We start from the raw sequence: 25,622 nt of genomic DNA, 5'->3' as shown, positions 1-25,622 counted from the left end.
TTAGCAAGTCTTGGCAGGTTGGAGTTTCCGAAAGAAGAAACCCAGTGGGTGCCAGACAGAGTCAATTTTCTGTTGGAGAACAGTGCCAATGGCCATTCTGGAAGCATCCGCCTTGATGCAAGTAGGCAGGTTAGTTCTTGGCGAAATGAGAAGTACGAAATTGGCGATGGCTTGTTGGCGAGCTCTAAAAGCAGCTTGAACTTCCAGAGACCAGGAAATCACAGTTGAGGAGCTCTTGGTTGTGTGAAGAAGCTCAGTCAAAGGGTGCAGAAGCTCAGTGCAGTGCAGAATAAAGCAGCATGAGGAATTCACTAGGCCCAGGAACTTACACAGCTGGCATAGGGTAATGGGTACTGGGAAGTCTTTGATGGCCTGGACCCAAGAGGGCAATGCGCGAATTCCCAGCTCCAAAATGTGGTGGATGCTGCTGACGATGCATGCTGACAGTGAGGTTCAAATAGGTCGGGAGGTCAGAGCTGCAGATGGGCTGATTGACGTCAGTTATGATGAAGACCCACCAGAATATGCGCCGCAGATCAAGGTCGAGAGTGAGGGGCCACAGATCATACATGGTGATGGAGGTAGAGTTCATCTCATGGAGTGTAGGCCCAGGTGATGTAGAAGTCTGGTCACCCTTCGAAGATGGCAGTACAGTGCCCTCTCCATCTGAGTCTACATATCCACACAATGAAAGATTATTCACTAACCCAAGTTGGTGCGATGGTTGGTTTCGAACCTTTTTACCTCAGCATGGCACCCCGATGCGCTAACCATTCGACCACAGACAACCCAGTGACCCAGGTAGGCAGGGAAACAATTACACACAAACATATATAAATAGATGCATGCATTCAGAGCTCTTGGAAAGTGCATCAAGTACCCTAAGAATTCTAATGCATTAAAAGAGAAAAATACATGTCCAGAGGTTGTTTTCAAACCTGCTTCCCTCAGCACAGCAGCTCGATGCTCTGCCCATTACACCATGGACACGCACCTAGAAACCTCGCATAACACTCTTAGCAGCTTTAATTGTGCAAGTCGGGGCTTTTAGACGCTTAGCATGCAAGTCACTTTGCATGGCAATAATTTACTGATAAAAGTGAGAACGGCCACTTTTATAGCTGACAATGAAAATGAGTTTTACTCCTGAAAAAGCTTATGCAGTCGTGTTGTGGTTAATTGTGGTGCAGTTAATTTGAGGTTGGATATGCTGAACCCCAATTCTACAGTGTCAGCTGGACAACACTGGCTAGGGTTGTTCAGCAGCATTTAGTGAAGCTTTCTTTGTGGTGCCAAAGGTATTGAGCTAGAAGAACGGACCCCTCATATTTGCAGCAGGTAACAAACTTGAAGCAATGGAAGTCGCAGAATGACCGCTACAGATTGTAATTAAAGATGTCTTCAGCAATACGGTGCGTCACTGCATTGCTTGAATGGTAATTGCATTAATGTTGACTGATCAGGAGATGACTTCTGCCAGAAGTTTTGTGTTCACAGGGAGCTCTGATGCTGAGTGAGAGTGGGTGCTTGTGCACAAGCCTCACATTTAACCTCAAATGCTTCAAATGGCCAATCTTAACTGGTCCACTTCTCTTCTACCTGTGTATAGAGTCAAGCCTGGCCCATCCTGCTCCAAGGTCAAGACCTCATTGGTATTGCACAGACAGGCACAGGCAAGACTCTGGCATTTCTCTTGCCAGCCATGATCCACATTGACAGCCAGCCTGTGTGAGTGCAAATCCTCTCATCCTTGGCCCCACTGACCTTTTATTGGGGGCCAAACTGAGTCCCTGTATGCAGTTCTGCTGCAAACAATATTGCTATGGGCCCATTGTGATAAAGATGTGCCGTAATTACTCGAATCTAACCCGCACTTTCTTCCCGATAAAATCCGTCCAAAAATTTCGTGCGTGTTAGAATTGAGTACGACCCTAAATATACGTTACTATATCGCCATTTGCATTCAAAATGGCCGCCTCATACACGCTTCAAGCCTAGCTGCCATAGCTTCCTGCATGTGCTGTAGTAGGTTTTACCATTTTCTGCGTTTGCTCTATTGGAATGGAAGTGCTGACTGCGAAGATATGCTATTGGCATGGTAGTGCTGACTGCGAAGACATGCTGAGTTCGTCACGATGCCGCAATTAAAAGGAAAGTGATCACATATGCGGAGACAGACGGAAATCGGGCTGCATCACAAACGTTTGAAGTTCCCGAAACTTGTGTGAGGGACTGGCACAAACAGGAGAGGCATTGCACTCCAGCGGCTGCTGTGTACGGTGTAGCAGCGCGGGTCCTATTTTGAAAGCGATCTACGATGGAGACGAGAGTCTACGCATCTAGGTGCACCGCGCTGTGTTCTGAGCGCTTAGTTCTGATCGCTTAGTTTACGTTGAAGCGGGCGGCTGCACAAAGGTCAATTAACTCACTCCTGCTTCCACACTCCAGCGTTTTGTTGAAGAGTTTCCCCGGTCATTGAGTGAGACATGTTCATGTTTGCTTGTGTATGCGTGATGCCATGCTTGTTAATTTAGTTAGTAATCGAACGTTTAAAAGTTTATACGGGTGATTAAGTTACTATCCTTACTTTTCGTATAGCTGTCTACAAATTTGCTCTCACAATTAATGCTCGTTCATTATATAATTGCGGCCTCGAATTCGGCAACATGGATGCCTTCAGGTAGCACGTGGGGTTTTATTGACCAGTTGCCTTCACCCAAAAGGATCACGTACTTGTGACGCCTGTGGCAGAAAGGATGTTCCACATCTGCCACCAAGGCTTATGAGTGGTGGCGCTGGCTAACACTCCCACGGTTAGTTGTAGTAGTAACACATAAATACCTCAGAAAGCGGATGGGAAGACGGCGCCACAGTAGCTCAATTGATAGAGCATCGCACACGTAACGCGTAGACGTGGGATCGTTCCCCATCTGCGGCACGTTGTTTTTTCATCCACTTTCATTTCCATTAATTTATAATTTCTTTATTTCAATTAGTAAGTACACATAATTTCCCCTGTGTTGTCCTTGGTGCGTTTGTTTGTTAGCCTCTTAGGATATGATTAATAAAAATCGGGCCGCTCGGTTAACTCCCTTTTTTCTCGTTCTTTTTTGTTATTGTCTTTTAGCAGAACCATGCCAGACTAAGTTCTGTAGTCAAGTGTGCACTTCTTGGGGGTGAGGACAATTGCTCAGCTAAAAAAAATACATTAAAAGAACACCTCCCATGCACCCCGTACAGATAGTAAACCAGTGAAGCTGAAATGTGCGGCCCCAGTGTTTCTCTTGACGTCGACATTGCTGCTCTGCCTCGTGAGCCCGAACTGCCAGATCTTTGGCCCAGCTGCGTGGGCAGCGTAACATTGCCACTTTAGCTCCGCTTCGCGAACTGGCTCAGCCGCATGAGCCGCTGGATCCACCCAACATTGCCACTAGCGCCCCGCATCGCGGTCCCGATCTTCTGCCGAGGCGTTGGCACGATACCGACGAGATCTCTCTTGCTCTTGCTCTCAGCACTGTTGCTCGTAGGCCATCTGCTCCTTTGGAGAACGAATGATGCGGGGCCATCCCATTGCGAAGTCGGTAGAGAGACTGCTACGTGCGTGCGTGTGCTCGGCTGTGAGAGAGAAACATCACTATCGGCTTAGCCAATGGCACACCACACCTTCTGCCGGAGGGTTTCTGTGGTCAGACCGCGAGCGTTTCGCCTAGGCATATGCAGCTTCACTGTAAACATTCTCGGCGCCAACCGTGCAAACGTGCTAGTCTCACTGCTTGCGTGTTTGTCATCGTCTTCCACAGCTGGCTTCATTGTGCAAAAACTATCATCATCAGCAATGGCTAAGGCATTGTCGTATTCCACAGCTCGCTACATTGCCGCTCATCATTCCACTGTAGAATTTCACTTATCTTCTATCGTCGTAATGGGGAGGCCGCGTTTATGTGGGTATGAGCTTAAGGGGGTTCCTGCGGTTGGACTGCGAGCATTTCGCCTAGGCATATACAGCTCGCTGTAAAAAATAATAGGTTGCAGGAAGAGCCTCACATTTTTTTCACATAAGTGCTTTGAAAGCACTTATAATGCGCATTGTCCCTCTGCAAAATTCATTGAACAATTCTTGTTATTCGTGATTTTCATGGAACAGTCAATATGCTGCAGTGCATGGCCAGCAGCACAGTTTGTACAGAGGCAAATGCACAGGTGCATCTGTGCAGAGCAGAGGCAAATGCACACCCGCGTAATTTTCCTGAAGTAGAAAATTATAATGCACAAGTGCATTTGCCCTGACCACTTTAAGGCATTTCATGCTTCATGTGTATATTTAGGCAGTAAGCTTTTGTCACTGGCTTGCCACGTGAAAAGTATGTGTATGTTACCAACTGCAACATACTGAGTAACGCACCGTAATTTCCACTGATGAAAAAGTTCAAGGAAGAAATCGGAGAGACAAGAAAAGCACTGTGAGCCAAACGAGAACAAAATAAAAGTGGGAGCCAATATTTTGACAAGTAGGCTTGTCTTTTTCAAGGCAACCCCCTCTCCTAAAGGGGAGAGGGGGTAAGGTGGGTGGGCAAGGCAGCAAGCGAGGGGGTGGGCAAGGCAGCAAGCGAGGGTGTGTTAGGGGCGAGGGTGTAGAATTGAAAAGAAAGGTGCTATTCAACATCGGTGAGGGAATGTACGGTAGCACCGTGTGTCACCTGACCATGTGTTTTTTCATGGAAGGGACCTGGACGATGGCGGGGAGGGGGAGGGATCATCTGCTCCGCTGGAGGTCAGTGAAAGGTCAGTGGAGGTCAGCTTGAGGGAAGAAAAAACGAAATTTGCTAAAATGGATTCAAAACGTAAAAAAAAAAAGAAACGGAGGAAAGGAAAAAAAAGCACTAAGCAACCCAATGAAAGATAACTCAGTGCTGTTGCCTATTCCTTGACATTAAGCATAGCAATAGATTCTAAAGCTCCCTTTGAAACATTTATACGTGTTGGTTGCAATGTCTTGAACTTATGGATAAGGTATGATTCTCTGTATTTTCTGTCTCATACAGAACGGGAAATTGACTGTAGGATGTAAAGTTTAAGTTCATCAAAGTAATGACCTGGTTGGTTGAAATGCTCAGCGTCGGCTTTGGGAAGCTTTTTAGCTGTGTCCGCGTGATGTCCGTTTAACCTGACGTTCATTGATTGTCCCGTTTCACCAACATATTGTTTCTTACAGAAGGAACATTCAAGCATATAGATCACATCGGAGCTAGTGCAAGTAAAGTTAGTTTTCACTTTGTGTGTATAACTGTTTACGGTGATCTTAATTTTAATGTCACTTTGAAGGTGCCTGCAGGTTTTGCACCTGGGGCGACAACATGCTTTTGTTACGAGGGAATGATGTTGGCTGACTTTTGCGTGCACTAACGTCTTTAAAGTTTCTGTTGTGGCGGTATGTCACACTCGGTACCGCTGGGAACACTTTTCTCAGACGCTCGTTACTTGATAATATTGGGTGGTATTTTCATAGGGTGTTCTTTATCTTTGGGAAGGCATTAGAATATTTTGTTATGAAGGCTGGTGGTCTCTAAGATTCTGGTGTAGGCTGCTTCTTAGCTGATTCCGACTGCGGCCACTGCCTCTCCAATCTTGATGTGGCCTTATAACCTCCGTCAGGAGGAACCTGTATATAGTTTTTTTCTGCTAGCATTGCTTCATTTAGGTGGTGGATATAACCGTTGTCTTCGCTGCAGATTCTTCTTATTCGTTTCGCTTGCCCGACAAAAATTCTTTGCTTGCAGTGTCGCAGGTGATGACTGTGGCAGTCTAAATAGCAGAAAGAATAGAAGTATATCGTGCAGCATATTGGTCTGCTCCATAGCTGTTTGCACATGTAAATATACAAGAGCACAGTGCTAGAATGACATTTTGCTGTTGACAAGATGCTTGTGGTGCTTGTTTGCGCAGCCCAAGAGAGGAGAGGACAGGCCCGTCATGTCTGGTTCTTGCTCCAACACGTGAGCTGGCTCAGCAGATTGAGCGTGAAGCCAAGAAATACAACTATAGAGGCATTAAGTGGTACGTAATTGTCATACTTTAACTTGCACATGTGGTGCATTAAAATGACTGATTTCAGTGCCTGTGTCAACGAGTGAATTGCATGCAGGTTGAGAACTGAAGGACAGTGAGATTGTGCGGTAGCATTTTATCATCACTGAGTTGACAGAAGGTGGGCAGAGCTGTACAGAATGCCTTTTGAGTTGTCACTGAGTTGTGGGGACTGTACAGCAGGCAACCTTTAATTTTTTGTGTTTTATTTTTCATCTGATGCTTGCAGAATTTTGCAGTGCTACTTTCTGATATGTTTGCTCTTGTTGTATTAATATGCGTAATCTGCAACTCTGTATACCTACAATACGACAGTAGCACACTGAGCGTTGCATATTGTCACGGTGAGCAGAGCGATGATGGCGCTCATAAATGTGATGAAAATGACGCAGGTTTCTTTGCTAGTCTGTCTGTCAACTGGGCTGCTCCTTTATACTTCCCGAATAGTCTGTAAATAGATTTTCATTTATCCCGCTATCTGTGACATTTTGTTGGAGGTAGGGGCTTCGGCGCAAGATGGAAGTCTACAACAGACTTCTCCTTGGCTGCCTTGCCATGCCAACAAACAAGGCCACTGATTCAGCTGAGATGCCAGCACCGTGATTATCTCATCCCAGGCACTTTCCCTGGCACCGATGCTGTTGACAAATGGCTTGGCACACATAGTAATCCGTCGTTTCAATGAAGTCAGCGAGATGGCGAAAAAAATTGTTATAAGCAGTAATTCGATATAAGCGACCACTCGAGAAAAGCTAAAGCAGTCGAGCTTTAATTGCACCACAACTGCGAGGAAGTCAAAATACAATCTATTCAGTGAAGCAAAACTTTATTCAGGTGCAAAAAAGGCAGTGAGCTTTGGCTGTAACAAGTTCTTACCGGGTGCGAGCAACCCCTGCTCTAATTTGACCAAGCATTGCACAAGGCCGTGGTCACCGTCCATGCATTCAACCTTAATTCGCAGCAGGCGTAGGTGTTCCCGTGTCTGCACCATAGTTGGCACTTCACGTGGCTCTTTGTCCGCCAGCTCTTCCTCCTCGTCTGGGCCACTAACAGTGTCAATTATCTCCGCATCTGTTGCTGGGGTGACCATGGGAGCAGCAGCATCAACCAACGCGAATGTCTTGAAGTCGCTTTTTACTTATTGGCCAGCAATTTTATGAACAGCCTCGTACAGATCGCTGCAAGCCCGGTGATCGTGAGCACCTTTTTCCACTTCTTTTATCAGAAGGACTTCCTGCTCCAAAGTCACACAATTACGCCTGGAGACTGATGGAGCCATTTATCACTGTAGACCACAAAAGCACATGGGAAACATGCCTAACGAAGCACTCTGAATAAAACACAATCACATGGCCTGCAGCACGGATCCAAATGCACGCGTCGTGAGTACCAAAGTGACTGACCGCGGCGGGCGACACAGAAGGCCGAAGCTTCAAAATGTCGTCAGGGCATCTCGCTTTCCTAGTCAGTGCACGCTCGTGATGGCGACGGTTGCAATGGTGGGCTTGGCATCGGCTTCACATGTAGCGGAAGAAAGGAGATTGGAGTTGTGAAGACCAAGAAGCAGGAACCGCGGAAGGGCATCCGTTGGTGAAAGATTGTGCTCGGGAGGGCAGGCCAGAAGAGGGCAGCTTTGGAAGAGCAGCGACACCGAAACTGGCAGCGAGGAGATGAGGAGTTGTCATGAAGGCGAGTGAGAGGAGTGGCTGGCGTCCAAAGGGCTTGCAGACTGGAGAGTGAATAAGATGGGGAAGGCCGCAGCTGCTTTTATAGGGGGTCTTTCAGAGGTCACAGAAGACTAAGAGGGTATCGCGCTGGAAAGCGCCGTAAATGCCGTGGCTCAAGTCTGAGGTTGTGTTCGTAGTGCTGAAAAAACAATTAGCTCCTCATTGTGGGTACGCAGCACGATCGTGAAAACCAAATTGTTTTGCAGTAGGGGCTTTGAATGATCACTGGGCAATTTTTTCTCGAGGTGTGCAGCCATGAAGTTTGCAAAATGAGAGTTTTTGGGCGCACCATTGTCGATGACACTGTGCTAATTCTACGGTTCTATTGTCGATGTTTGCGCACTATCGCATCTGCGCCATTGTCAAATGTCTAGGAACAAAATTCAGTGACCCTAGCACGCATTTAGGCTGTTCGTGTAAAGTCGGATGGCGCAAAGCATTACTGGCTCGAGAAAATCGCCGGGGAAGCACCAGGTTGCATTGACCCACCATGTTGACAGCCTGACTCGCCGCTGGTGACGCTCAAATTTTTCAGGTTTTCGCAAAGTTATCGGTTGATTTGCACTGTCAAAAGTGCAATGAAGCTAGGGGTAGTGTTTGTTGCGATGCAGGCCGATTATTATTTATTTATTTATTTTATTTATTAATACTGTCAACCCACAATGGGTCATTACAGGAGTGGAACAAGCACAGAAAGAACGTGCAAAGTGTTGATTTTCTAGGTGCAAGAATATTCTGTCAGATGAAAACATAGAGAAAACAGCAGTTACTAGGCACAAGATCAAGAAAGTGTGTTGTACACAAAGGCACTCAAAGTGGCATACAAAGGTGATGCATAGAAAGACATACCCTAGCAAAAGTAACATGCGGCATGGATCGGAACATTGCACTTCTATTACTGTCTTCATAGTTAAGCAAATATTCTAACGAACTAACACTTTCTGGAAACACACTATAGAGGTATACTCATGAACAAATTAAAGTTGCAGGGGACAAATTATGTAAAATATGTAAACAACTTTTTCCTGAAATTCACCTATTGATGATAGTTTCACTGTAGTGTAGTGTCTGGTAGCCCGTTCCATTCATTGATAGCCCTAGGGAAAAAATGAATTTAAAAGAATCAATAAAGACAGAGGGAGGGGAGGGGGAATGTACGTACTGTGTCTGTGCCTAAAATAGGTGTCTGGTTGGATGATAAAGTAATCGTTTTTATTTATGCTAACAAGATCATGAATGACAAAAAAGAGAAATTTGAGTCTTTCGAGGCAAGTTCTAGTTTCTAGAGAGGGTAGATTGGCAATATTGTTAAGTTCTGAGGGGGAGTCATGCCGCCGATACTTATTATAGCAAGGACCGAGCAAATTTCTAGATCGGCTTCCCCAAGGTCGTCTTCCCAGTTTAACATAGCTCCTCAAATCAAACATGACACTTATAATTAGAGGGACACTTTTGTGCTTTTCGACACATTTCAGCAACAGAAGTGCTCTTTAGAGCAGTAAAACACTGCTCATTGAGCACACCCCGTGGAATGCTACAGCGCAAGTCTGCCGATGGTCTTTTGGCACTTTTCAGCATCCGAGAGACCGCGGTTTCCTGGCATCACAGATCGTCAAGAAAACTTTATTTTGTTTGGATTCTATCACTAGGGACACCAGCGATGCGATTGCAATCGAGATCAACAGTTCGGGCGCCCGCTCCATGGAATTTGACAGCTTCCGTAAGCACCTGGGAGCACTTGGCACTCACTTGGTACCCGTTGCTAGGCGGTCATCAGTTGTGGGTTTGGTACTTTTGTGGCCTGTTCGGTGCCTGCATAGACTAATTCATCGGCTGTATTAATTTGACACTGCATGCACAAAAGGGTCGCTGCCGCCCGGCAACGGCGATGCCTCTGCTCGCCACTTCGCTCAAGCTCTTCGTGCGCTTCGAGTAATGCGGTTTAAAATGCATGTGTTTGGGTCGGGACCAGAAGAAATTTTGAATAAAGCAATTTCGTTATAACAAGGGATTATTGTATCAGCTTGTCACTATGCACAATTGATGGGACTCAACAAGGATGCTTGCAAATGTGGTTTTCTACCCCAAGGGGTCAGGTGTTTGGTTTGAAACTTACACAGACCAACTAACCAACTGGCACTTATGGAAGAAAATGCTATGTAACCTCTTCAGCAAGCTCACTGGTTATCATTGCTTAGCTAGAAAAGAACTATCCTGATAGGGCTTGAACAACTACCGAATAGTATGTTGCATCCTTTATGAGCTAGCTGAACTGTCCTGTTTGAGACAACTGCCGAATACAGCCTACGCTTGTTACACCGGACCCACGTAGAACAGACTTTCGGATATAACGGACCATATTGCAGCCTTAGTTTGCTCTACCTGTTTTTTAATGCAACAAAGTTCGCCTTTAATGTACCACGCTACAACGTACTATTGGATACAGCGGACGAAATTGGCACTCTGGTGGCTTGAAAGCGATCACCGATGTGGACAAAGTGCAGCCAGTGCCGGCAGCTTTGTATGTACTGTGCTTTTGACGTTCACGTTAAAGCGGGAGAGAGCACGAAGGTCAATTCGCTCACTAGTGCTGCCGAGCTTATCTTACTTAATTTGCTGTTGCAATCAATGCTTCACTTTTCGGGCAAAACTGTTGATTTTTCGTTTGTTTTTTTACTTTGGACATTCGTCACCCACTCATTGCAATAAAGTTGTTAGACATCGCGACGAAAGTTTTGGAAGTGAGGCGTTTCGGATATTACGGACTTCGTTAAAGCGGACATTTTTTTGTCGGATTATCAGGGTTCATTGTAACGAGAGTCGACTGTAGTAGGTCACATACATCCTTGATGAGCTAGCTCAACTGTCCTGTTAGGCTCGGACAACTACCGAATACTGTCACTCATATCCTTGATGATCAAGCTGAGCTGTCATGTTGTTTTCAAGGAGGTACTGAATAGTGAGTCGCTTCCATCTTTGGTGAGCTAACTGAACTGTTCTTTTGGGCTCGGACAACTACCGCATACAGTAGAACCTCGTACAATTTCCCGGCGCCAACGTTTGCGAACAAGAACACAAGAAACGGTCCAATACAGTTAAGCTTTTTCACTGTTTCATGTGTTCCCCTGGAAAACAAAATTTTTTGGCAACAACGTTCAATACATAGCTGAAATGCAATTGGATAATATTACCACATCCAGTACACGGCACGTAGAGGAAGATGAAGATCTCACGCATTGTGGAAGAGAAGAAGAGGTTCCTGCGCGATCATTGTTCAGTTGGCCTGCAATTAAAGTGTCCTGCCCTTTTTTTTATCGGTTCCTGCTGCTTGTGAATCGTGACACTGGTGGAGGCGTTGGGTAAGTGTATGGAACGCCTGTCAACGGCCCCACATCAAGCCCAGGATGTTTTCCACGTGTCGAAACTGCCGTTCACTGCGCCAGCTGTCGCCTAAGCCCAGAATTTGGTCCCCTACCAGAAAGTCTGCCTGTTACCACGAGTGCCCAGACCATGGCAGACCCAGGCCCTGCACAGGTGACTCTTTTGACTCCTCGATCTCCCGTGAGCTTCCACGGCAATTCCTATGAGGATGCAGAAGACTGGCTTGAGGAATACGAGCGCGTAGCCAAGTATAATAAGTGGCATGCTGGACAGAAGCTATCCCATGTGTATTTCTCTCTTGAAGACAGAGCCCGCACATGATTCGTAAATCGCGAGGGAATCTGGCCAAGCTGGGATGAGTTCCGCCGCCAGTTCCTCCATACGTTCGTGAGCACTGAAAGGCGTGACCGCGTGCAGCGTCTTCTCAAATCGCGGATGCGAAAGCCGAATGAAACTGTTGCCATGTTTGCTGAGGACATGGCTCGTCTTTGTCATTGTGCAGACCCCAATATGTCCGAGGCAAAAATACTTGACCACCTGATGCGCAGCGTAAAGGAGCAGCTGTTTGCCAGTCTTGTGCGGAACCCACTGATGAGTGTCGATAAATTTATTAAAGAATCGACGGCCACAGAGCACGCGTTACACCTATGCAGCTGCCAGTATGAGCACCTGACCAGCACTGGACCGGCAAGCGCCGCAGCAGTGACGGTCACAGATGAGGGTTTCTTGTGCCGGCTGATACGTGAAATTGTTCAGGAAGAAATTAAGAAGCTCACTGCCACGCCAACTGAATGCACAGCTGCATCAGTGGCTGAAGTTGTGCACCAAGAAATAAAGCAAATGTTTGCGGCTCCGAGCCAAATTCCCAGACGTGGCAGCCCAGCTACGCAGATGTTGTCCATCGACCGCCACCTCCGATGCCGACACCACAATCACATTCCCAGATGTGGCAGCCCAGCTACGCAGATGTTGTCCGTCGACCGCCACCTCCAATGCCGACGCCGCAGTATCACCAGCAGTTGGCACCGGCACCACATTCGTACCATAGGAAACAACCAACGTGACTACTGCTTCGCAGAACCGACATTTGGCGCACAGCTGACTACAGGCTCTTGTGCTTCCACTGTAGAGAAGCGGGCCAAATCTGCCATCATTGCCCTTATCGCGTCAAAGGGTACCAAGCGTTTTCATCCACTGTTTCTCGTCGTGCTTTTGACGGCAACTGAGGGAACATCGGCACGAATTCAACGAGCTGACAAGCAGATTCTCCCGGTTACTGGTCGCGCTCCCCTTTTCCAGAACATCGTTTTCCAGCTGCAAGACATAGTTTCACCGACGTGGCCCGAGGGCAATCTCCCAGCCCACGCCGGGGAAACTGAAGGCCGCAACCTCAGGGAAAAGGTTGCCACACGTCGAAGTGTCGAAAATCCCCTATTGCCGTCGAACAAGAAGCCGATACAGCCGGATGATTTGACAACAGATGAGATTGTTAGCGCCGATGTTACTGTATCAATTGACCACCATGACATGATGGCGCTAGTAGACACTGGCGCGGACTTTTCGATCGTAACTGAAAAACTGGCGGACAGACTTCGCAAAGTGAAAATGGAGTGGTCAGGGCCGCACATTAGAGGTGCTGGAAACCAGCTACTGACACCGACTGGCAAGTGTACTGCAAGGGTCAATATAGAGGATTCGTCAATATTAGAAAAGTTTGGTATTCTCCCCGACTGCTGCAAAGATGTAATCTTAGGTATGGACTTCTTATGCGAGTACGGCGTCGTCATCAACATACCAGAAGGTACACTAACCTTTTCTGGGGACGAAAGTGCAGAACTACAATGCAAGTCTTTGCGCATCATAGACGACGTGACCATACCACCGTTATCTTGCCATCTTGTTTCCATCAGGTGCGACACAGAGTACGATGGGGAAGGTACTGACGAGCAGAGAATTCCGCTTTTGCTCACTCAAGGTATTGCCACGCCCAGAAGTCTCGTCAAAGTAATGCATGGGCGAACAGAACTACTGCTGACAAACTTCAGCAAGCAATGACGACACGTTGCAAAAGGTGCAGCAGTTGCTTACCTCAATGAGATTGCGAAATTTGGCAAATGCTTTGCATTACAACAAGGAGAGCAAGACGCTTCGGCACCATTACCTGTTCTTGACGAGCGTGCGTTTATCACCAGCGGAAAGGCAGCGCCTTGTGAACCTGCTTCACCAGTTTCGCGATTGCTTCTCGTTGACGTCCAGAGTTGATCAGACGCCACTAACGAAGCACCGGATTATCACGGAGGAGACAGCGAGGCCAATCTGACAAAACTCGTACTGTGTAGCACCAAAAGAATGCGAAGCGATCTGAGAGCAAGTGAAGAAAATGCTCAATGACAACGTTATCCAACCTTCAAAAAGCCCGTAGGCATCGCCGGTAGTGATGGCCAAAAAGAAAGACGGCAGTCTACGATTTTGTGTCGACTACCATAAGCTCAACCGGGTGACAAAGAAAGACGTATACCTATTATCGTGTATAGACGATTCTCTCGACAGGCTGAGGCATGCGCACTACTTCTCGTCGATGGACCTCAAAAGTGATTATTGGCAAATCGAGGTTGACGAGAGAGACAGAGAAAAGACTGCTTTCGTAATGCCTGATGGGCTTTACAAATTCAAGGTCCTGCCTTTCAGTTTATGCTCAGCTCCAGCAACTTTTCAGTGACTCATGGATGTGATTCTGTCGGGCCTGAAGTGGCAGACATGCCTAGTATACCTCGACGACGTCGTAGTTTTTTCGGTAATGTTCGAGGAACACCTGAGACGGCTGCTGGCAGTTCTACAAACAATCCGGTCTGCCGGCTTAACACTGAAAGCAGAAATGCGTCACTTTGGTTTCGAGGAACTCCAGTTCTTAGGTCATGTTGTGAGTCATCAAGGCGTCCGCCCTGACCCCGACAAGATCACGGCTGTCGCAAAGTTTTCAACGCCAATGGATAAGACGGCAATGAGATGTTTCCTTGGTCTCTGCTCGTATTACCGAAGATATATAGCCAATTTTTCACATATAGCTTCACCGTTAACGTGCCTTCCAAGAGAAGATGTTGCCTTCGTATGGGGCGAAGAAGAACAAGCAGCGTTTAATGATTTCTGACAGCGCCTGCAAACACCTCCTGTACTGGCCCACTTTGACGAGCACGTTCCTATTGTGATTCATACAGACGCTAACAACGTAGGTCTAGGCGCTGTGCTCGTGCAGTGGCAAGACTCGGCCGAGAAAGTCATTGCATATGCAAGTAGGATGCTCTCACATGCTGAGTCTAATTACTCAACCACAGAAAAGGAATGCCTTGCGGTGGTATGGGCAGTTATGAAGTTTCGCCCGTATCTCTATGGCTGTTCCTTCAGTGTTGTCAGCGATCATCACTCACTTTGCTGGCTGACGAACTTGAAGGATCCGTCCGGCCAACTAGTGCGTTGGAGCCTAAGGCTTCAAGAATTCGATATGACAGTGGTGTACAAGCCCGGACGAAAGCACTCAGACGCCGACTGCCTTTCAAGGTCACCAATTGAGCTGGAAGTCACAGAAGATGACAAAGACATGGCTTTTATAGGTGTTCTAGGCACGGCAACGATTGCTCGTCAGCAGTGGTAAAACAGCAAACTGATTCGCTTATTGAATTTTCAAAAGACTGGATTACAAGCGCGCCCAAAACACTTGCACCCCACAGGGTACCGTGTCCGGGGAAAGGGGGATCCTGGGGGTTGAGCCGATGCCGGTTGTTCATACCTTTAAGGCCCCTCAGTGGAGGCAACACACCTCCTCGGCCTCTGCTTCACGTAGATGGCACCCCCAGACTGACCCACCTGGGGGAAATTGGTAGTCGCCTCTTCCTGTCTCTCTCCTCAAACCTTCGTCTTCATCTCTCACTTTTTGATCTTTCTTGTCTTCTCTCTTCCATTGACTCCCTTTCTCCACTGCGGCAAGGGTTAACCTTGTGTGGCTATCCTACCTTGGGTACACTATATTTGGTTATAGTGACGGCGTACGGTTGGCGTCGTGCAGGCTTGAACACAAGCTCTGCTGCGTCCCGTCGTTGGGCTCTGTGGTGGGCGATCGGCGCTGTTGCCGAACATACACATTTTCCTATGGCAGCGCAAGCCTCTGTTGTTTATGATCGGTGTCTGAAGAGATGCCGCACCGAAGTACCATTCCAACGCTCCATCTTTCCCCAAGTACTATGTATTCCACAGCGAAACCAACATGCCAGTAAGAAAGCTATCTCCATTCCTTGTAGCTAAATGCCTGAAAGATAAAATCGGACCGACATACAAAACCTCCAAAATGTCTAGCGGGTACCTCCTCCTAGAACTGAATGATAAAGATCAAGCAGAGAAGCTCTCTGAACTTGCCAGTATTGGCGACGCGACAGTGACACTGTCAAGGCACAGAACACTTAATACAAGCAGGGGAGTAATATCTGAAGAAGACTTTATTGGTTTAAGCGATGAGAAACTGCTGGAATGTTTCCAGGAACAAAATCTTACTAAAGTACAAAGAATAGTTATCTGCATAAACGACCAAGAAATCTCCACCAAACATGTTATACTCACCTTCGGAACAAGCGTAATGCCTACTTCACTCGATGCAGGTTATGTTAAAGTCAATGTGAGACCATATATACCGGACCCCAGACGATGTTTCAAGTGCCAAAGGTTTGGACATGCTTCTCATGCATGCCGAGGACAAACAACTTGTGCTAAATGCAGCTCCAATGATCACCAATCTGAGAATTGCACCTCTTCACCACATTCTGTTAACTGCAAAGGAGATCATCCCGCTTACTCGCGGTCTTGCCCTTGCTGGAAAAAAGAAAAAGAAGTAATTGCACTAACTGTGAAAGAAAAAAATCTTGTTCTTTGAAGCCAGAAAGCGACTGTCGTACCTTTCACGACGTAGTTATGCCGATGTGACGAAGGTGGGCGCATCGTTACAGAGGCCTGAGGAAACCTGCGAGCCCAGGCACAGTGGTCCCATAGTGACGCCTCCTGCCCCCGTGGTGGAAGCAGCCAGTGCTACTCCATCATACTCCAAGGCCCTGCAGACACCAGTCCCGCAGGGCCCTAAGATCTAACAAACCCCAAGGCCCAAGACACGTGTTTCGGCGCCCAACTCTCGGTCCTCCAGCGCTTCGGAGGGAGCGATGGAGATCAACACAAAAACCCCGGTGTCATTGACACCGAAGGACAAGCGCTCTCTCGAGCGCATTAAGAGGGACAAAATTCCAATAACCACTCAAAATAAGAAAGCGATAACCTAAAGGTTATCGCTTATTTGTATTAGCCTTTTTAAATCCATGTCACCCAACATCTCACCTCTTACTTTTTTCGTAGTGCCATTTCTTACCTTTCCTTTTCAAAATGGCTTTTATTATCCAGTGGAATTGTAGAGGGTTCTTACACAACCTGGGTGACATTAAAGACATGTTAAGTAACTTCTCTCCTGTGGCCCTGTGTTGACAGGAAACAAACCTAGGCGAAAAACAGAAAAATATTTAGGTTTCACTGTTGTACGGCGCTACCGTACTCAGGAGGCGAACTGCCCGTCAAGTGGTGAAGCCATTGTTCTGCCAGGCAGTATAGCAGCCAGAGAAGTTCCCATTAACACTCACATAGAAGCCGTTGCTGTCATCATTTTAGCTCACATAACCATCACCATTTGTTCAATGTACATTCCACCACATTCACATTTTAGCGTAAGAGATCTAGAGGTAATTTTAGACCAGCTACCTGAACAATTTTTAATAGGCGGTGATTTTAACGCACATAACACGTTGTGGGGTAGTAAAACAACTGACACCAGGGGTCAAACACTTGATGATTTTATCCTAACAAACGACATATGCCTTTTAAACACTGGTGCGGTGACTTACTACTGCCCAAGCACAGGAGCTATGAGTTGCCTAGACCTGTCACTGTGCTCTCCATCTCTTTATGGCGATTTTCAGTGGAATGTCATTGAGAACCCCTATGGTAGTGACCATATGCCTGCTATCATTAAAAGAACATCTCCTTTTCCTACCATACCATTAAGACCACCCCGTTGGAAACTTAACCTAGCAGACTGGCCTCTCTTTACTGAAAAGGCCACCATGGATAACATATCAGATGAGCTAACAATAGACGAAATGAATGAGAAGATTACCGCCCTGCATACTCACTGCAGCAGAACAGACAATCCCACAATCCTCTGGCTTCTTACGAAAAAACCTGAAACCCTGGTGGACAAAGGAATGTACACAAACAAAAAACTACAAAACAAAGCGTGGAGTATCTTTCAGCGATACCCAACACAAGGTAATCTACTCTCTTTCGAAAAAGCAAAAGCGAAAGCCAGGTACACACGTAGACAAGCCGAAAGACAGTCCTGGAAAGATTATGTCTCGTCTATAAATAGCTCAATAACGTCCAAACGAATGTGGGATCAGGTTCGTAAGTTTAGAGGCGACTACGCTTCTTACACTATCCCCATATTATCACCTCCAGGCACGCAAACAAATATAGAAGAACAAGCAGACATTTTAGGGCAACATTTCCGTGTTACATCAAGCTCAGAGAACTACTCTGCTGCATTTCTAAAATATAAGCAATCAGCGTAAAAACTCAAACTTCCGAGCACTGGAAGTTCAGAGAGATCGTATAATGCCCCCTTAACACTACCGGAAATCAATAGAGTACTCACCACTGACAAAAACAGCACCTGGTCCGGACAGAGTACATTACGCAATGCTCGCTCATCTATCTCCTAATGCAGTTGAAACCTTGCTTCGTTTTTTTTAAATATAATCTGGGAAATGGGGAAAAATGTTGAAAGAGTGGAAGAAAGCCATCATTATTCCTTTCTTGAAAGCTGGAAAACCTGCGACAACAGCAACCAGCTACAGGCCTATAGCACACACAAGTTGTCTGGCAAACTCTTATGAAGCCATTATGAACATGAGATTGACATCCTTCTAACGAAGAACCTGCTAGATAACCATCAGTGTGGGTACAAGAAAGGTTGCTCGACAACGGACCACCTAGTCCAGCTAGAATTTTAGATACGTGAGGCCTTTCTATGCAAGCAATCTTGTCTCACTGTTTTATTTGATTTAGAAAAGGTGTACGACACAACATGGAGGTTTGGTATCTTAAGGGACTTCGCATATTTAGGAATCCGAGGTAGAATAGCTGATTTCATGTCGGACCGAACATTCCAGGTGCATTTAGGAACGGCGCTGTCACATGTATTCATTCAGGAAAATGGCGTGCCACAAGGATGCGTATTAAGCACAACATTCATAAAGAGAAAATGAGACATCCACCCGTTCGTAGCAATTGCTACAAAGGAAATGCATATGGGTTCTTCGAAAGAAAAGCCTCAGAGTTGAAGATAAATTCGCCCTGGTCCGGGACTCAAACCTGGGACCACCTCCTTTCCGGGGCAGCCGCTCCACCATCTGAGCTAACCAGGTGGCTAGCAGATGGCAGGGCGAAGTCGAATTTGTCAACATGAAGCAAAGGCGAGTGATTGACGTAGTAGTTCTGTGGAAACCCACAGAACTACTGGGTGGATGTCTGATTTTCCCTTTATGAATTACTTCTCTCTACCTTGCGGGTTTCCGCAGACCTGCTACGTTAAGCACAACATTGTTTGTGGTGAAAATGAACTCGGTCAATAAGGTAATTTCATCCTCTGTAATGCATTCATTATATGTGGATGATCTACAAATTGCGTGTTGTGCATCGAATCTGACATCCTGCGAATGGCAAATTCAAATTACATTAAACAAACTAACACAGTGTGCGTCTGAAAACGGTTTTCGTTTCTCAAGTGAAAAAACTATTAGTGTTGTCTTTACACAAAAAAGAGGCCTACAACCAGATCCCACCCTTAAGCTACAAGAAGCCACACTACCAGTAAAACAAGAACACAAGTTTCTGGGTGTTCTATTTGATAAAAAGTTTAACTTTCTCGCTCACATAAAGAGCCTTAAAATAAAAGCGAACAATGCACTTAACGTCCTCAAAGTCCTGTCCCGGAAGCGCTGGGGCTCTGACCGTGAATGCCTGCTATGCATCTACCGTACTTTGGTGCGCAGCATATCAGATTATGGTAGCATCATATACGGTTCAGCCAGACAGTCTTACATCCGACGACTTGGTCCAGTTCATAACTTTGGACTACAACTGGCAAGTAGTGTTCACATAACATCACCTGTCCAGAGTTTGTATGTTGACTGTAATGAACCTCCTTTACAGCAGCGCAGAGTGCTACTAACTTTTTCTTACATACTCAGAATTCAGTCCTCACCACAACACATATGCTTCAACATTGTCGCACAGTGTAACTCACGCTTACACTATACAAACAAACCAAACATGATTAAGCCGCTTGTCCTACGATATGAGGAATATATTCGGGATTATGACATTCCTCGTGAAGTCCTTCAGGTTGCGAGAAAGCCACAGCGTTTGCCCTCGTGGCACGATTTCGCACCGTTATGTGATTAGACATTGACTCATTTAAAGAAGAAAGACACCCCACACGAACACATTATACAAGAATTCCGCTTTCTACAGGACAAATATCAAAATTACACGGAATTTTACACTGATGGCTCTAAAACAAAAGAACACGTGGGTGTTGGGGCCGTAACAGAACATTGGGAAAGAAGTATTCGTTTGCCACAGCACGCCTCTGTCTACACAGCTGAAGTCTATGCAATATGGACTGTGGTTAAAAAGATCATCGCTGAAAAACACGAAAACACAATCATATACACTGATTCATTAAGCACGCTGAAGGCTCTTCACATGAAATACGAATGCGAGCCCCTGATAGGGGATATCTTAAACATGATAACAATAAACAAATGCGGCAGGTCAATTAAGTTTTGCTGGGTACCAAGCCATGTTGGTATACCGGGTAACGAAGCAGCGGATAGATGCGCATCGATAACAGCATACAAAGACATAATAAACAAAACACTTCCATGTAAAGATAGTATCCGTGCCATTAGGAAGGCCTTAACGTCAAAGTCGCAACACGAATGGGACCATTGTACAGAAAACAAGCTACATCTTATTAAACCTGTAATTGGCGAGTGGAAATCATGCAGTCACCAGCAACGGTTCTACGAGGTGATCTTGTGTCGACTTCGAATTGGACACACACATCTGACGCACAATTTCCTCCTCCGAAAAGAAAACCCGCCAACCTGCAAAAAATGCCATGAACCTCTTACAGTCATGCACATCCTAATAACATGTCCACACATCGACACACTGAGACTGAGGTTTTTACACAGCCTGTATAATTTGCACACTCCATTTCACCCTGTCCTATTACTAGCAGATGACCCCCTAGTGCCGTTTGCTAACCTGTTCAGCTTTTTAGAAAAAACTGGTGATTTACACCAACTATAATGTAATACAGGTTTACCTGCTGTAACGTTGCATTTCACTTTGTCTTGTGTCTGGTGCAGCATGGCCTTAGTTGCCTTTGTGCCATTAAACCCAAACTAACCAACCAACCAACTAAAACACTTGCAAGAAGCTTGCCATCATTCTGCTTCCATAATGATGTTCTTTACAATAACTTCTCTGCATGCGGAAGCAGCCGCCTACTTGTTGTCCCAACGTGCCTCAGTCATGAGGTCTTGCAAGCCTGCCACAATAAACCGACATCTGGCCAGCTTGGCTACACGCGAACACTGGCACGAGTCAAAGATAAATATTACTGGCCAAGGATTGCCACCTTTGTGAAACACTACGTGTGTACATGCCTCGATTGTCGGCGATGCAAACCACCATATAAGAAACCAGCTGGGCTACTACAACCAGTCCAAGTGCCCACGACCCCATTTGCCCAAATCGGGGTGGACCTTCTCGGACCATTCCCGACTTCCAATACTGGCAATAAGTGGGTAATAGTTGCCACCGATTACCTGACACGCTATGCAGAAACCAAAGCTTTTCCAAGTGGCCCTGCAGTTGAAGCAGCGTGATTCTTTATTGAAAATGTGGTTCTGAGGCACGGTGCACCAGCGGTGATAATAACAAACTGAGAGACTGCTTTCTCGGCTGCACTTCTAAAGACAGTGCTTAGCCTTAGCGGCACCGCCCGCTGAAAGACCACAGCCTATCACCCGCAAACAAACAACCTAACAGAACGCTTGAACAAGACTATCGCCGACATGCTGATTATATACGTAGGCGTGGAGCACAAAAATTGGGATGACATTCTACCATACATCACATTCGCTTACAACACTGCTCAACAGGCTACAACGCCAAAGACACCACTTAGCCTTCTTCGTGGCCGTGAAGCGACTACGATGCTCGATGCGATCTTGCCACATGACTGCTGTGATACACGCATGGACACTGTAGCTTTTGCTCAACGTGCTGAAGAGGCAAGACAACTCGCCCGCGTCAGAATCGCTCTACAACAGGACTACGACGCTCGACGCTACGATCTACGGCGCCGCTACATCACATATCAGCCAGGCGACAAAGTGTGGGTTTGGAGTCCCATCCGTCAGCGAGGGCTTTCAGAAAAGCTACTCAGTTGGTACTTTGGTTCTTACAAGGTTTTACGGCACCTCAGCGACCTGAACCATGAGGTTATCTCTGACAGTCCTGCTTCCTCCAGGGCGAGGCCGCGTCCACCAGAAGTTGTGCACATTGTGCGCATGAAGCCCTACTGTTTGGAATGAAGTGCCCACCACTAGGTGAGCATCGGGACGATGCTCTCTCTGGAGGGAGGGAAATGCCACATCCAGTACGCAGCACATAGAGGAAGACGAAGATCTCGCACATTGTCGAAGAGAAGAAGAGGTCCCTGTGTGATCGTTTTTCAGTTGGCCTGCAATTAAAGTGTCCTGCCCTTTTTTATCAGTTCCTGCTGCTTGTGAATTGTGACAGTATGTTTTCGAGCTGCTAGATCCCATGTAAACAAGGTGTCAGGCACACGTGATCGAGAACGGCAGCTGCCTGGTGCAGCAGATTCCCCACAATAGTACTCCCTGACCGGTCATCACATGAAAACGCCAGCGCACACTTAGTTTCTTGTTCCGTTACCAGCAAATCTCCTCACAGATTGCCGCATGCTGCTTTCACAGCTATCGCTTCCAAGCCTATTGCGATAAGCATCTTCACCTGTCTGTTTCATGGCACATGGGGCATAGGGCTATTGGAAGCATACTGCAAGGTGATAACCCAAACATGCTGCCATTCCCTGCTGCAGGCAGCTCGAATAAGCATCCTGTTTTGCTCTTGCGGCATCATAGGCGTCGTATTCCAGCGTCCTCCACCAGCTCGATTTCATTTCGATTGTGCCGCCGCCATCTTAAAACATTACAATATAGGAAAATGACAGCGTGCATCTCGGGCCGCTCGGGCCTCACCACCTCAAGGCATATTGGCACCTCATGCCACAACCAATTTGTGCTGGGTGGTCATGTCGTAACTTTCCGCTAAAATGGCTTGCTCTAGGAAGCACCTGACCCAGGCTGAATTGGAGCAACTGCGAAAATGACAACATGCATCTTAGGCCGCACAGGTGCCCCCAGCTGAGCGTGCGTTGGCTTCTCATGCTGCAACGATTCGCGCAATGCTTCGAATTACATAGATGTCAACTACAGTTGAGTCTCTCTTTCTTTCTCTCTCTCTCTCTCTCTTGTTTGTTCTTTCTTTTTTCTAGTTTTTTTTTTTTCTAGTTCTTATTTTCCAAAACTTATGAATGAGGTCCTGCTATGTCACGAGTCGGCCGACTCTGAAGTCATCACCAAGCGCCGGGCACAAGCTGAAAAAGTCCGCCAAAAGGTGCAGGCTTGGCATGCCCAGTAGACACCAGAAGAGGAGGAAGGAGAAAATGAATAGTGTGAATAGTACATTACCAAATTGCTTGAAATAATAAAGACTGTGCATTTTCTTATGGTGCCTTAACATCTTTATTAATAGCACTTTACACTTTATAAAAATAGAAAAACAGACAAAACATACAAAATAAAAATGATCCTTGAAAAAAACGCCACATATACACACAATCGAAGCATTTTTAAAATATTCAACACAAAAAAGGGAATAGCACCCATATGCTTGCGTGTAACCCGCGCTCATTAATTTTCTTTTATTTTGAATTGTACAGTTTCCTGGTTAGTACGTTTCTTTTTTTTTTTTCTCAGGGTTTTTTCCAAAACATATGAACAAAGTTCTATTGCAGTATGTTGTTTACATCCTTGATGCGCTAGCTCTTTGCTGCTACTTCCATTTCATTACATCCAAGGCTGACAAAGCAAGCAGCATTCTGAAAGGCATTGCCAATGATGCCTTCAACTTGTTAGTTTTTAGGTCTGCTAAACTGCAAATGAAATTATCCAACATAGTCATGTGTGACACTGGCTTTTTTGGCAACGGTGAAATTATCAGAGTGCTGGCATTTCAAAGACTGGAAGTCCAACCTATCATGTGGCTTCCTGCGCCGCAACTACATTGTCATGTGAAGACTCTTTTTTTGTTCTTCAGCCATCCACTTCTGATAGCCTTGTGCGGATTTTGTGGAAGGCTTTACCTGAGCTGTGCACTGTTGTGTCCAGTACCTGGATGGTGACTATACGTGGTCACTCCCTCGGCTAGTGCATTGCTGTTACACGGCACTATTGTGACTGTCACAGCCAGAACTTCTCTTCCGCTTCTGAATTTCGTACTCATCCTTCAAGTGTGGAGAGGATAAAGGCAGCAGTTACTGCCTGACTGATTACCTCAACTGAGATGTGGACACGACACTTGTCTGGAGAACAGCTGCATCTTTTTTTGGCTTTGTCATGTACAGTGAAACCTATTTTTAACAAAACAGTATATTGCTGAAAATAGTTCATTATTTTGAAAGGTCGTTATAGCGAAAGCCCCAGAATTAACCATTCCGCCCATCAACCCATCAGTTCATAAGTTGTCACCGTTTAAGCTGTCCACAAAAATGTCGCTGTTGGCTCTCGGCACAAGCTGTTTCTATTTTCCAGTGATTCTGCCACCACGCACCATGGAAGCACTGTATAATAAGAGTGATGTGCACAAAGCAGACGCTGAGAAAACTACTGACAAAAAGGAAGCTCTATGTCGCTTCGAAAGCGGAGTGTTGCTTGTTGCTTGTTTGTTTTTCACATTCCTTGCCATGGACAGTGCAACTGTCTCACTCAAGGCGGACACCTGAACTATTCCATAGCGTAAGCGCGTGTAAACGACACCGTCTGGAAAGTGCAAAGTGCAACTGTGTGTCGTTACCACGAGGATAAAGGTTACATTTCTCTGCGCGCCTAGCTAGTGCTGTCACAGAAAGAAACACAAAAGAAGGAAGAGACATACCTCCATTGCTAGGCAACACAGAATGTTGTCTTATTTGTTTTGTAGTGCAGGAATGTGATAAACTTAAAAAGCTTGCCCCAAGTTGTTCAGGAGAATAATCCTAAGCATTCAATTGTTAGTTGCTTACATTGCTTATATTCTTCTTAGTGGAAATGTTGCCTGGGCGGAGCATGCGCTCGCAAAGCCCAATGCATTGATGCCTCCGCAATAGATAAACGATTCTCTCCTGCATATTTTTTATTGAGCGCTGTCTCTGGTTTTCCGAACCCGTGCTCCGCAACATCTGCTTTCTGCAAATTATCGTCTGCTAGCCTACTGTTTTGACTGTCGTGAAGGATACATGGAAGTCTAAGAACCCCCCATTCCAGAGTATTAGTTCGTAATACTGAGGCACTGTTAACATGACACAGAAACTGAATAACGATCATTATTTTGAAAAGCTTGGTATTCTGAAGTTTGTAATACTGAAATATTTTTGCATTGAAACCTTAAGAAGTCAGCAGGGGATTTCTGACAAGTTCGTCAATGTGGTGTTCGTAGTAACGAGGTTTCACTGTAACAAAGTAAGCGAAATTTTCCTTGAAATCCTCATAGAGATTCATATTGCAGTACATGCAATAATGGATATAACGAAGCAAGGGATATAATGGCGTAATTCTGGCTCCCTCTTCAAATTTGTGATGAGATTTTAGTGCATGCGCATAAAAGAATGTCCCTTGTGTCCTCTACATGATTATTTTACACCAAATTATTTAACAAGTTAAGTCTTTTTGTGAGGCTTGGTGTTTCTCGCTGATGGTGCTGCGTGTGAGGAACCAGTGACTATTGCTTCTGCGATTTCATGCTGGTGCGGTAATTGTGACATGTTAACCCATGCTCGGCTATTATTAAAAAGATGCTCCCTGAGTTGGTCACCCGCTGCCTGACACGCCTTTGCCGCATTGCCAGCCTCGCGCAGCTCCCATATACACTGACCAAACAAGAGTCAGAGGGGTGGAAAAAAGAGAAGTGCACAGGGCTCGACCCAAT

The 25,622-nt window shown here is 46.1% G+C and overlaps 1 protein-coding gene across 4 annotated transcripts in view; it reads left to right on the top strand.

Moving 5' to 3' along the window:
- LOC126527421 (probable ATP-dependent RNA helicase DDX43) overlaps positions 1-25,622 on the top strand; it is a 269,054-nt gene that overhangs the window by 128,040 nt on the left and 115,392 nt on the right. For all 4 annotated transcript variants that reach the window (XM_055068441.1, XM_050175254.2, XM_050175255.2 and 1 more), the window contains 2 exons: positions 1,610-1,728; positions 5,944-6,054. In XM_055068441.1, coding sequence (XP_054924416.1) covers positions 1,610-1,728; positions 5,944-6,054 — 230 coding nt within the window. The remainder of the gene's footprint in view (positions 1-1,609; positions 1,729-5,943; positions 6,055-25,622) is intronic.

Source organism: Dermacentor andersoni, chromosome 9 (assembly GCF_023375885.2).
Source record: "Dermacentor andersoni chromosome 9, qqDerAnde1_hic_scaffold, whole genome shotgun sequence".
In the NCBI taxonomy this organism is placed as follows: Eukaryota; Metazoa; Arthropoda; class Arachnida; order Ixodida; family Ixodidae; genus Dermacentor; species Dermacentor andersoni.
The sequence above is the reverse complement of the archived record's forward strand: the minus strand, read 5'-3'. Positions and strand labels throughout refer to the sequence as shown.